Raw genomic sequence first — 13,304 nt, 5'->3', positions numbered from 1 at the left:
GATTTACTCCCTCTACTCCCCCGCCCCTTACCCTACCCCACTCTGCTCCCCTGGATACAGGAGAGCCAATGGCTGGTCTTTGTAATGCCAGCACCTTGCCCAGATCCAGGGCACACTAGTTAGCTGCATGTCCCTCCCTCCCTCCCCCTCCCTCCCTCCCTGTCTCTCTCTGTAATGAATGACCCTATTTCTTTCATCCCAAATATTTCTCTGGCAGTGGAGGGGAGAAGGAGCATAGCCCTTTCTTCAAAACCTCCAGCACCAGTACCTGGGTCCTATCATCCTGGGCCTATGAGAAAAACACACCCCCTGGGGTGTGGTGGCACACATGAACCCAATGTGCAAGGATCTGGGCTCAAGCTTCTGGTCCCCCACATGTGGGGGAAGGTAGCTTCATAAGCAGTGAAGCAGGGCTGTAGGTGTCTCTTGTTCTCTCTATCCCCCTTCCCTCTCAATTTCTCTGTCTCCATCCTAAACTAACAAACATATATATATATATATATATATATATATATATATATATATATATATATATATATATATATATCAACATCCACATCTACAGATCGCATTCCTTTTAACCTTGTCTGCTTGGATCTGTTAATTCAACTAGCATTAATGAAGCCCCAGCTAAGAGCAGCGTGCCATGCCCTAGTATATATGTTGGCATATCAAGATGGATAGCAGAGGGCCAGGGTGGTGGCACATCTGGTTAAGCACACATGTTACAATGCATAAGGACTTGGGTTCAAGCCCTCGGTCCCCACCTACAGGGGGAAAGCTTTTTGAGTGATGAAGCAGTGCTGCTGGTGTCTCTCTGCCTCTCTCTCTCTCTGTCTCCCCATTCTTCTCGATTTCTGGCTATCTCTATCCAATAAATAAAGATAATTTAAAAAAACGAAATGATAGTAGGCATGGTCCTCAATTTTGAGGGGTCTAAGGGAGGGGGCTCTGGAAAGAGAATGTCGCCTATTAACAAGGTTTCTAAACCTCTCTCTGTGTGTCTCTTTATTTGTCTCTCTGTCTCTCTTTTTCTGAGCATACTCTTCCCTACACCTGCCCAGAGCATAATTCGCACAGCAGACTGTTGGGGGTGTGGAGGGCACTGTGCAAAAGACACTCAACCACAGGTGGCTGAGTGGATTCAGAAGAGGGGAAGAAGCCAGGCCTGAGAGTCAGTGGCTCAACCCTGCACGGGTACAAAACCCTCTTCATCCTGTTAGTGCCTCTGTGCCTTCTTCCTCCTGGACCTATCTCCCCATCAGCCCCACAAATCAGTTCCTCACAGCTGTCTGTCCCTCTGCCCACTTCCCACCCTTCCCTACAACTCCCAAACCAAACTGTGGCCTTGGGAGTGGCCACAGAGTTGGTTACATGGCAGGCAGAGCCAAAATGGAAGGCTGGGTCAGAGCTGAGTGGCCAGGGCCCTGGACCAAAACTGCTTGATAAACCCCATCTGGACCCCTCAACAGTCCAGACTTGGGGTATGGGGGAAGAAGACAGGTGAAGGAAATGCTGAGGGCCATCTCTACCTGGGGGGAACCCCCAAGGGTGCCCCTGGACTGGTCCCTGCTGTGCAGAAACCCACAGAAGAGTTTCTAAGACCTCTCCATCTCTGTCTGCCAAATGCTAAGGGGTTTCCAAAGCTGAGCAGGAGGGGGAAAGGCAGATGCAGGCCTGGGCTGACAATGAGAATGGAAGGCTCCTCCTTTTGATGTGTGTGGGAGGGGTGTTCCTCTCTTGTCTGTGGAAGTTCCTCCTTCCCCCCTCCCCATTTTTTTTTGGTTGTTGTTCCTGGGGGATTTAATTAGAGAACTGGCCCACCCTGGATTGTAGGGCGGGAAACAGATGTGTCTGATGAGGGATAAAGGTCTTTGAATGGGCCTAAGTGCCCCAGCCCAGCTGGCCTGGGAAAGGAATGTCGCCTAATGCCTTTATCCCTAGGCATGCATGCGGTGTCAAGTGTGTACTCTGCTCCAGGAGGGGGGGTAGTATGTTCCCACACTCACAGCCCTAGGGGGAAGATTAGGGGCAGCACAGCAGGGGCTGGAGGGGGGCACGGGTAATCTCCAACCTTGCAAATAAACAACAGCACAAACACAGGGGTCCAAGCAGACACACCTCACCCCACCCCACCCCACCCCCAAGCCCATTGCTTTGGGGAGGAGGCTGCTTGGGACTTCTAAAGCAGAAGCATTTAAGGGGAAGTTCATAACATTCAGAAAAGATGTTTAGAGGGTTGGGAAATGGAACATCTGAAAGAAAGCAGGCTTTCCTGAGCTCAAGGACCCATGTTCAAGTCCTTGGCCACCATATGGGAGCACTTGCATGGGGGAAAGCTTCGTGAGTAATGAAACAGTGCAGTGGTGTTTCCATGTCTCCTATCTCTTGTCCTCTATCTTTTTGTTTTTAGAGTGTCTACAAACAACAGTGGAATTGTGTGGCTGTGGAGCTCCAGCAATAAGCCTAGTGGCAAAAAAAAAAAAAAAGAAAGAAAGAAAGAAAAGAAAAGAAAAGGAAAGAAAGAAAGAAAGAAAGAAAAAACAAAAGAGGGAGATGGGAAAAGAAAGGGAGAGAGAGAGAGGAAAGAAGGGAAGGAGGGAGGGAGGAAGGAAGGAAGGAAGGGAAGAAGAAAGGAAGGAAGGAAGGAAGGAAGGAAGGAAGGAAGGAAGGAAGGAAGGGAGAGAGGGAAGTAGGAAGTCATACTCTATGCTTTGCCATGGGCATGACCCAGGTTCAAGCCTGACCACCACTGCACTGAAGGAATCCTCAGTGCTATGCTTTCTTTCACTCTTGCTCCCCCTCTGACTCTATAGGGAGAGAGAGAGAGGAGAGGGAGAGGGAGAGGGAGAGGGAGAGGGAGAGGGAGAGGGAGAGGGAGAGGGAGAGGGAGAGGGAGAGGGAGAGGGAGAGGGAGAGGGAGAGGGAGAGGGAGAGGGAGAGGGAGAGGGAGAGGGAGAGGGAGAGGGAAAAGATGCTGTAAAGTGGCAAGAATGATGAAGGGCATGAGTGAGACTGAGGTGCCCAGGATGAGGACTCCTGTTGCCTTCCCCTAAGGCCCATCTGTAGACACTTCTCCCCAAAACTGTTCCTCTCAGATGTTCCTCATGCCCTACAGTGGAGGTGGCAAGAGGGAAGCCCTAGCAGCGCTCACTTGTAGCTTCTCTGAAGGAATGGCTGGGGAGCTAGAGGGGCCACTTCTTGGAAGAGCATATGCTTTGCTTATTTGAGGCCCTAGTTTTGAGCCCCAGGAGTCTTCCAGGTGCCCAGAAAAGGCCTGAGCTCCTTCCTTAGGTCTCCCTTCTCCTCTGCTTCCTCCTTGGCTATAAGCTGTAAATCCCTCCATCAGAGGACTTATCCACACCACCCTCTTGAGCTCTCTGGCCCTCCCAGAAAGTTCTAGTTTGCACATACTCTGAGAAGTGCTAGGTTTCCTGCCCTCCACTCACATTTGAGGCAGATGGGACTCCACAAACAACACTTCTGATTTTTGCCCCGGAAGTGTTCTCTCCCGGAAGTCTTTTCTCCACACTGGGCCCAAACCAGAAAGAAATACGAAAGATGAGATACCCATCTTCACCCTCACCCTCATTCACCACCCAGCCTCAGCACCAGGCTCAGAACTCACCTGGATGTCCTTTATCATGATGCTATAAGCAAGGCCATGGGAATCCAGATAAGATTTGACGTCTTTCAGTTCAGAGAATGGCACTCTCATATCCACAGGGAGGCTGGGCCTGGCTGGGCTCCTCCAGAAGTCCACCTTGTTGACAGAGAAAGAAAAATGGATACATTTCAGTTCATGTCCTTATGCACAATCTTGTAGGTACTCTGGAGACCCAGGTGATCACTGTAACAGTTCAAAGAGTGCCCATTTTACAATGGAAACCCTAAGGCTAACAGAAAGAGCAGCAGAAGCCAAGACACCAAGTCACAGTGTTTCTTTCCCTCATTTCCAACACTTTCATCTCCCAACCTCACTCACACATGGCAATTTTGTCCAGGTCTAAAGAGCCCAAGACAACGAACACTGGTGCAACTGTCATGGAAAACAGTATGGAACAAATAAAATAAAACAAATAAAGTGATCAAACAAATAAAAATGATCCAGTGATACCACTTATAGGCAGTTGTCCAAAGGATAAACAAACACTAACTCAAGGGGATATATATACCTTTATGTTCATAGCTGCTTAGTTCACAATAGCGGAAGAGTGGAAACAACCAAAATGTCCATCGATAAAGAAGCTATGGCATATATATTCAATGAAACATTACCCTGCATTTAAAAAATGATATTGGGGCCAGATGGTGGCACACCTGGTTAATTGCACACATTAGAGTATGCAAGGACCCAAGTTCAAGCCCCTGGCCCCCACCTACAGGGGGTAAGTTTCACAAGTGGTGAAGCAGGGCTGCAGGTGTCTCTCTGTCTCTCTCCCTCTCTACCTCCCCCTCCCCTCAATGTCTCTCTGTCTCTATCCAATAATATATAAATAAATTAAATTAAAATAAAAGAATGATATTGTGACCTTTATGACAAAATGGATAGAACTGGAGGTGATTATGTTTAATCAAATAAGTGAGGGGATGAAAGACTACTATTGGACGGGAATATAAAGAATTGAAAGACAAGGGGCCAGGTGATGGTGCAGCTGGCTGAATGCATGTGTTACAATGTGCAAGGACTCAAGTTCAAGGCCCTGGTCCCCACCTGCAGGGGGAAAGCTTTGCAAGTGCTGAAGGTCTCTCTCTTTCTCTTTCCCCCTCTACCTCCCCCTTACCTCTCGATTTCTGGCTGTCTCTATCAAACAAATAAATAAAGATTATTAAAAATTTTTAAAGAAATTACAAAAATATTTTTAAAAAGAAGTGTGGGGTAGCATAATGGTTATGCAAAGAGACTCTCATGCCTGAGGCTCTGAAGTCCCAGGTTCAATCCCCTACACCATCATAAGCCAAGCTAAGCAGTGCTCAGGAAAAAAAAAGAAAGAAAGAAGAAAAAGAGAATTGAAACAGATAAACTTGCAAAGAAAAGAGGAATCAACCTGTCTTTAAAAGTTTGGGAGAGCTACAGTGGTTATTGGTGGTGAGGTACAGAACTATGGTGGTGGATACACTGTGGAACTATATCCCTGTTATTTTATAATCTTGCAGACCACTATTAAACCACTAAGTTAAACATCTGTAGGAGTCTAGACAATGATGTACCCAGTAGAGCACACACATTACCATGTGCAAGGACCCAGGTTCAAGCCTCTAGTCCCCACCTGCAGAGGTGAGGGAACCTTCAGAGTGGTGAAGCAGTGCCACCAGTGTCTCTCTTTTTTTTGTCCCTATCTCCCTTTCCCCTCTCTACTTCTCTCTGTATATAGAAAAATAAATAATATTAAGAGTATGTAAGTAAACAAAACAAAGCAAAAACAAAGAGCCCAATACACTATCTGAGATCTTAACATAAACTAGAAGCCCTTAACCAGAGAAGAGCCATCACAGCTCTCAAAACCCAAAGAAGGAAAGGCCTACCCTGAATTCCCATGCTCTTTGAATGTTCCATCTGCTTTTCAGTTTATAAAGTGGGGGAAATTATCACCAGTATCAAGAGTACCAGCTGGGGACCAGGCAGTGGCATAGCTGCTTGATACACAAGGACCTGGGTTGGAGGCCCCATTCCCCACCTGCAAGGGGGAAGTTTCACAAAAGTCTGCCAGCATCTCTCTGTCTCTCTCCCTCTCTCTCCCCTTCCCCTCTCAATTTCTCTCTGTCCTATCAAATAGAATAGAAAAGGAAAAAATGGCCACCAGGAGCAGTGGATTCATCATTCAGGCACAAGACCCAGCAATAAACAGTGATAATAAAATAATAATTATAAAATTTTCTTAAAAAGTCCCAGTTGACAGGGGTCACTCAGACACATAACAACAAGAGGCTTCGGGGCCATTTTTAGGAAAATCTGGTTGTCTCAACTGCCCTCAAACAAAGTAACACTTCTATTATGATACGAGCTCAAGAAAACATTCTCTGTTGTGGAATCATTGCTGAGGAAACATGTCCTTATAGGCAAACACTCAAAGCTGACAGCGACAAGCCCAAATAAAATACAGGTTTGGCAAGCTAAAGCCATCTCAATCAAGGGATGGTGTGCCCAGTGTGTGGCATCTCACCCGGAGACTGTGACATCTCCCATGTGGCCTTGGGACATGAGGCTGTTTACAGAGCACCTCCCCTGTACTGCACCCCAACACAAGGTTTGCTCAGAAGTCCCCCACCGAGGACAGACAGGAAAACCAAGAAGGGCTGCCTAACCTTTTGGGTAAGAATTCCCACCCTTTCCTGAAGAGGAACCCGATTTAATTTTTTCACAGTGATGTGTGATCTTTGGCATAATGTTCCAGAAGACAGTTGGGGTGGGCGTGGGGGTTGAGAAGAAGGAGGCCAGCAATCTGCTATGAGGGGGTGAGCTGTTGGATCTCCCAGATCCTGAGGAATCCTCACCTTCTGGGGCTTCAGGCCCTCCAGATCCCTGAGAAGTGAAAGCTGCTTCTCATTTTTGGCCAGGACTCGAAGAACCTGGTCTCTGGAAAGAAGGGAGAGAGGTGAGTGGGTCACCATTGAGAGGGGTTCCTGTGGTACTTGAAGAGGCTGGGCTGAAGGGACCTGGTAGGAAGGTTAGGAAGAGCCTGGTCCTCGGGACCCCACCTCAAGCAAAAGGACACACTGCCCTGGGAAGCTTGTATGTCTTTCAGCCCAGGGCCAGTGACTCTGAAAACCCCACTGACAGACCACCCAGGAGACAAAATAAAGCCTGTCAAAGCAACTGACTGACTGACATCCAAAGCCCAGACAAGGAAAGGGAGGGAAGTGGAGGAGATAGGAGAACAAAAAGAATGAAGGGGTTGAAAGCCCAATGCCATGGTCTGTCCAAAGCTCAGGCCCCCTGCTACCTTTTCTCAAGAACTGGGAGACATAGATGGGAGGTGGTTTTGCCTCACCCTACTTTCTGGGAGGTGGTAAGGTGGGAGGGGTGTTGAGGAAGGAGGAAGGAGGGGGATGCCAGAAGGAGTGGGAGGGGAATGGTGGCACCAAGTGCATAACATGCAGCATGACCTCTGAGGTCTGAGGTCTGGCTGCCTCCCTGACAGGCTGGGACCATGGATGGTGAACATCTTCTCTCTAAACTTGTGTCTCCTCTTCTCAGCTTTAGAGACTCTGGAGTAGCTGCCTGCTGAGACTCTGTGTGTGTGTGTGTGTGTGTGTGTGTGTGTGTGTGTGTGTGTGTGTGTGTGTGTGTGTCCCTGCATGCCCCCCCCCCCAGGCCTTGAGCATGCTTGAGTTCATCCCTCTGGGTTGTGCTTTTTGATTGGGGAGGAGGAACATACCACAGCTCCACAGAGCTTCCTCTAATGCCATAGTTCCTGCCTCTTAGGCTGGGACCTGGGCCACACACCTAGCAAGGCATGTGTCCTAACCAGTGGGCTAGCTCTCCAGCCTCTACCTGGAGGTTAAGATGATATCAATGGGGTATGAGGCTCATGTTCCTTGTTATTCAAAGGAGGCCAATGCGACATTCTTTCACATTCTTCCTCTAGGATTTATCAACTTCTTTAAGAAATTGAGGAAGGGGGCGGGGCTAGGCAGTAGCACACGGGGTTAAGCGCACACAGTATGAAATGCAAGGACTATGCAAAGATCCCAGTTTGAAGCCCTGACTCTCCACCTGTGGGGGGCAGGGGAAGAGATTGGTTCACAAGCAGTGAAGCAGGTCTACAGGTGTCTTTCTTTGCTCCCCCTCTCTATCTTCTCCTTTCTCAATTCCTCTCTGTTCTATCCAATAAAATGGGGAACAAAAAATGGCCACAGGAGCAGTGGATTCATAGTGTTGGCACCGAGACCCAGTGATAACCCTGGAGGCAAAAAAAGAAAGAAAGAAAGTAAAAAAAGAAATTGAGGAAAGTAAGCCATCTAGAAACCCTCTTGTGAAGGTGCCTGTTTTGTCACGCATGCGACCTAACTGCCATGTCCTGTGCCCAGTGAACTGGGGAAGCTCCAGTGCCCTGCCCCCCACTTCTCAAGTTGGCAAAGAGTAGTGAAGGCCCAGCAATGACTGAAAAATTTAAAAAACTTAAAAAAGAACTTGGGGCCAGCTGGTGGCACACTCAGTCAAGTATAATTATACACATTATAATGTGTAAGGGCCCAGGTTCAGGCCCCCAACCCCAACCTATGGGGTGGAGGGGGGCACAAGCAGTGCAGCAAGTGTCTCTCTCCATCTCTATTTCCCCCTTCCTTCTCCATTTATCTCTGTCTCTTTCCAATAAATAAATATTTCTTAAATATTCATTAATTTATTTTGGATAGAGACAGAAAAAGTGAGAGGAAGAAGGGGAAGTAGAGAGGGGGAGAAAAGGGGACTGAGTGGTGGCACACCTGGTTAAGTGCACATGTTAGAATGCACAAGGATCCAAGTTCAAGCCTCTCTCCATCCCCACTTGCAAGGGGAAAGCTTTGTGAGTAGTGAAGCAGTGTTGCAGGTGTCTCTGTCTCTCTCCCTATTTTACCCTCCCCTCTCGATTTCTGGCTGTCTCTATCCAATAAATAAAGATAATGCAAAAAATAATAATCTAAAAAAAGGGGGAGAGACAGACACAATTATAGTACTGCTTTGCCACTTTAGAAGCTCTCCAATAAATAAATACAATACAAATTTTTAATCTAAAAAAAGAGGCAGAGAGAGAGAGAGAGATGGAGAACTGTAGTACTGCTTTACCACTTTGGAAGCTATCTCCTGCTGATGGGGACAAGGGACTTGAAGTCAAGTCCTTAAACACTGTGAAGAGTGCAGAGTGCATCCAACCAGGTACACCACTGCCTGATTCCTATTAAATAAATATTTTTTAAAGAATTTGAGGAAAGCTATAAACCTCCTCTATCTTTGCCCCCCGCTAAAATAACAAACTCATATACAAAAATGTTTTAAGGGATTTCAAGGGATTCTTGAACCCCTGAAAACTTACCCATGGTTCCTATATTATGAAGTCTAGGGCAGGCAAAATAGCTCACTTGGATAGTACAAAGCTTTGCCATGTGTGTGACCCAGGTTCGAGCCCAGCCCCCACTGCACTGAAGTGGTAGCTTCAGCACTATGGTCTCTTTCTATCTCTGCTTTTCTGACTCTATATAAATAAACAAAGGATATGGGAAAAGATGATTACACAATTTCCTGCTCTGTCCTTGATCATGAGAGGAGGAGCTTAAAGAGTTAGAAGTGGGTTCAGGATGGGAGCCCAAGTCTGACTCCCTCTCCCTGGCTCAAGCACCAGCCCTCCCTGCCCCCTGCCTCCCTGGTCCCCAGCCCCATCCAGTCCCCCTGTCATGGAGCAGCCACTCACCCTGTGAAATTCATTTGGCCCCACACTGCTGCCAGGACCAAGCTGCACACCAGGAGTGTCCGCCCATCCACAGAGGACAGTCTGAGGGCCCCGACGTGTCTGAGGGTGCCCTGCATGCTTCTTCATCCAAAAGAGCTTCAGGGGTTCTCTTTGACTGCTGGCATGGTCGAGGCCTCAGGACAGCGCAGCATCTAAAAGCCGGCAGGCCCGGTCTGAGAATAAGCATTAGGCTCCCCGTCTGGGGAGACTCATTGTGTGATGCCCACACTCAAAACCTTGAGAGAGCTCAAATCACCCCTCCCCACCTCTCTGAAAATCCTCCCCAGGGTGGGAAGAGAAGTGAGAAAGAGAAAGACAGGGCCCTAGAGTACTTCTCTCCCTTTGGGTCAGCCTCTAGTGGACATTAGTCCCCATCTTCCTCCCAACCCCTTATCTCCACCTCCATCTTTGGAGGGACATGAGAGAAACTAGCATCTCACAGATACCACTTTTTCCTCCTGCCTCACTGAATGCTTCTCTTTTGCTCGCCTTTGACCTCCCCACCCTCCACTCACACTTTCCCTGGGCCAAATCCTCCTTACACACAGGAGTGCAGACAGCATTGAAAGCAGGCCCCATGGAAAGAGATAGAAGCAGCATGCTCACTTCCTATCTAAGAGATCCAGGGGACATTGACTCAGTCTCTCTAAAGCTCAGTCTCCTCAGTTCAGTGGGGTTAATCAGACATCCCTACCTCACAGGGTTTGGGGGAGGAGGGGGAAGGCTATTAGATCAGACAATTTAGGTGAGTCAGCTTGAGAAAGTTTGCAAGAAAGGCACTAGAATATAATCTCAAAGGCACTGACTAGAGCTGGGTGGTGGTTTACCCACTAGAGTACACACATTATCATGTACAAGGACCTGGGTTCAAGCCCCCAGACTGCCCTTATAGGTGGGGGAACTTTGTGAGAAGCAAAGCAGGTCTGCAGGTGTCTCTCTTTCTCTCTCCCCTTCCTTCCTATCCTTATCCATAAATATACATCAAAGGCACTGACTCTGAGTCACAGCTGCAACTTAGGACTCTAGCTGCAATGGAGGGGTAGAAGAGAATAGAGGATGTGGCAAACAAAGGAGATGTAGATATTGTGTGAGAAAGAATGATGCAGTCCCTGTTCTCTTTCCTCAGGTGATAACCATTATTCTGGGCCAGGTAACGCATCTCCCACTAGACAGAGAGCTAGGCCATAGACATCATTATGCTAGTTCTCCACAGACACTAGTTCTCCACAGACACCAGAGTTCATTTCTGGGTCCTGTGGAAGTCCCCGCCCAGCCCCCTTGATGATCTGGGAAGAGAGGGCAGAAAGCAGAGGCCAGTACACACAACAGTCCTATCAGAGGGAGCCCAAGAAAGAACAATGCCTGAAAGGTAAATGACGAATCTAGCAGAAAATCCACGGGAGGTAAAAGAGAAGCAGAGGAGCAATCCAGCAAAGTTGTTCAGCAGAGGGCATCAACAAAAGGCCACTCAGCTGTCACCTGCAATTCTCAGAAGCACCACCCCCCTTTCCCAGAATGGCCAGTTAAGTGGCCTTGTGTGCAGAAAGGGAAGCGTTTTTTATTGAGAGGCCCCTGCCCCACACCCCACCGGACCTACTCCATTATTTCGTAGTTCAGCAGTTCAGACAGGCCAAACTCTCCTAGAACCCTGGCTCAGGGATGCTCTCAGAACCGTTAGCAGAGGGCTTAAGGACCTAGAAAAGAAAGGAATTCCCCTTTCCACCCAAGTCACAGTGTTAGTAGAAACAGGAATGAAAGAATGGACTAGTTAACTAAGGCTCATGAGTTTCAAAGAAAAAAAGAATAGCAAGAAAGGCGCTAGTCACCCAAAGTACCCAGCATCTTCTTGTCCCAAAGCCTCATTTTAAGTCACTCATAAAAAGGCAACGCTCCCTCTACTTGGGTTAGGGATGAGGCAAGAGAGAGAAAGAGAGGGCAGAAGAAAAAGAGACAGGAGCAGGGAAGAATCCTCCAGAATTCTAGGGCAATCCTTCCAATGGAACTCCTGAGATAATGGAAATGTTCTGTTGGTACTGTCCAATGGGATGCCAGCCAGCTGTCAGAAATATGGCTAAAACAGGAACTGAGAGAGGGGAAGGGAGGGGGAAAGGGGAGGGAGAGGGAGAGGAGGAGGGGATGGGGTAGGGGAGGGGGAAAGGGAGAGGGAGAGGGGGAGGGGGAGAGAGGGAGAGGGAGGGGGAGAGAGGGAGAGGGGGGGAGAGAAGGAGAGGGAGAGAGGGAGAGGGAGAGGGGGAGGGGGAGAGGGAGAGAGGGAGAGGGAGAGAGGGGGAGGGAGAGAGGGAGAGGGGGAGGGGGAGGGGGAGGAGGAGGGGGAAGGGAGGGGGAGAGGGAGAGGGAGAGGACATCAGCTTTCAGGAAGAAAATTGAACCCAGGACCTCACACATGTGTTCTGTCAACTGAACTGCAACCCTAAGCTGGCAGTTTTATTTCATTTTAATGGACTGGCATAATTCAAATAGCCAGTCACCAGTGACTTATGGTTACCATCAGAGACAGGCAGGATTCACTGGAAATCCACCAGCCCCCAGGGTCCCTCCTCCAATAGCTAGAGTAGAAGCAGAGACACAGGGCTAGGCAGGAGTGCATGTGTTAGAGTGCACGTTACAATGTGCAAGGGCACGGGTTCAAGCCCCTGGCCCCCACCTGCAAGGGGGAAGTTCCCCAAGTGATGAAGCAGTGCTGTAGGTATCCTTATCTATCTTTCTCACTATCTTCCACTTCCTTCTCAATTTCTCTATGTCTCTATCCAAAATAAAATTTTCTTTTTAAAGAAATAGCTAGACTACCTATGTCCTAATATCTCTACTAGCTTCTCATTCAGAACTACTCATTACCTACTGCATAGCTGCTGTGCGCCAGACAATCACTAAGACACAGGAGTAAAATCTGATACAGAAGGGGGCTGAGTGGTGGCACATCTGATAGAGCTCACGTGTTACTATGTGCAAGGACCAGGTTCAAACCCTTGTCATCATCTGCAAGGGGAACACTTCACAAGCCGTGCTGCTGCTGTCTCTCTTCTCTTTATCTTTCTCTCTCTACCTCCCTTTCCCTCTCAGTTTATTCCTATCTCTATCCAAAAAAGAAAGAAGGGGAAAAAATAGGGAAGAGGGGAGATGGCCACTGAGAAAGGTGGATTTGTTGTGCAGAAACCGAATTCTCACAGTAACCCTGGTGGCAATGAATAAATAAAGTAAAAAGTACAGAGTTGGATTTTATGTTGCTAGTGATGTAAGTCAAACAATCTAACAAGCATATAAACAAATGCAAAAACACAAGGACCTAGGATCAAGTCTAGTCCCCCCCACCTGCAGGAAGGAAATTTCATGAATGGTGGGATAGTGCTACAGGTATCTCTCTTTCTCTTTGTCTCTGTCTCTGTCCCTCTTTAGCTCTCTGTCTTTCATCTTCTATCAAAAAAAGAAACAAAAAGTGGCCATTGGAATTATAGAGTCATGTAGTCGCTGAGCCTTAGAGATAATCCTGATGACAAAAAAAAAAAAATGTTTTCATTCTTGTAAGAGTTTTTACTGGGTACAAATTCTAAGTTAACTTTTGTTTTTCTCTTGGGAAATTGGAAGCATTATCAGACTGTCTTCTGGCTCCCACTGTTACAGGTAATCAATTAGTCTATTTACTATTCCCTAGTAGGTGATCTTTCTTTATCCCTAGGGGCTTGTAGTGTCTTCTCTAAATTAGAATATTTACTTGAGGTTTTTGGTTTCTTTTTCTTCCTTTTTTTTCAGGAGAGACTGCATAGTAAGAATAAATTTAGACCACAAACTCATATGGTGGCTGACTTGTGGTTTCAAATTCTTCTTCCTAGATCACCTTATTTCAAGCTTTTTAATTTG

The 13,304-nt window shown here is 47.6% G+C and overlaps 1 protein-coding gene across 4 annotated transcripts in view; it reads right to left on the bottom strand.

Moving 5' to 3' along the window:
- The window catches only part of CPA5 (carboxypeptidase A5), a 42,720-nt gene extending 31,382 nt beyond the window's left edge, over positions 1 to 11,338 (bottom strand). For 2 of the 4 annotated variants that reach the window (XR_009551223.1, XM_060196563.1), the window contains exons 1-4: positions 11,022 to 11,338; positions 9,390 to 9,580; positions 6,496 to 6,577; positions 3,629 to 3,763 (exon numbers count right to left, since the gene is read on the bottom strand). Coding sequence is in view for 3 of the 4 variants with exons in the window: in XM_060196563.1 (XP_060052546.1) it covers positions 3,629 to 3,763; positions 6,496 to 6,577; positions 9,390 to 9,505 (333 nt within the window). In the remaining variant the exon portion in view is untranslated. The remainder of the gene's footprint in view (positions 1 to 3,628; positions 3,764 to 6,495; positions 6,578 to 9,389; positions 9,581 to 11,021) is intronic. The other 2 variants (XM_060196562.1, XM_007524203.2) reach the window with 2 other exon arrangements.
- Between the last annotated feature and the right edge of the window lie 1,966 nt (positions 11,339 to 13,304).

Source organism: Erinaceus europaeus, chromosome 8, assembly GCF_950295315.1.
Source record: "Erinaceus europaeus chromosome 8, mEriEur2.1, whole genome shotgun sequence".
NCBI classification, from domain to species: Eukaryota; Metazoa; Chordata; class Mammalia; order Eulipotyphla; family Erinaceidae; genus Erinaceus; species Erinaceus europaeus.
This window is presented reverse-complemented; position numbering and strand designations above follow the sequence as displayed.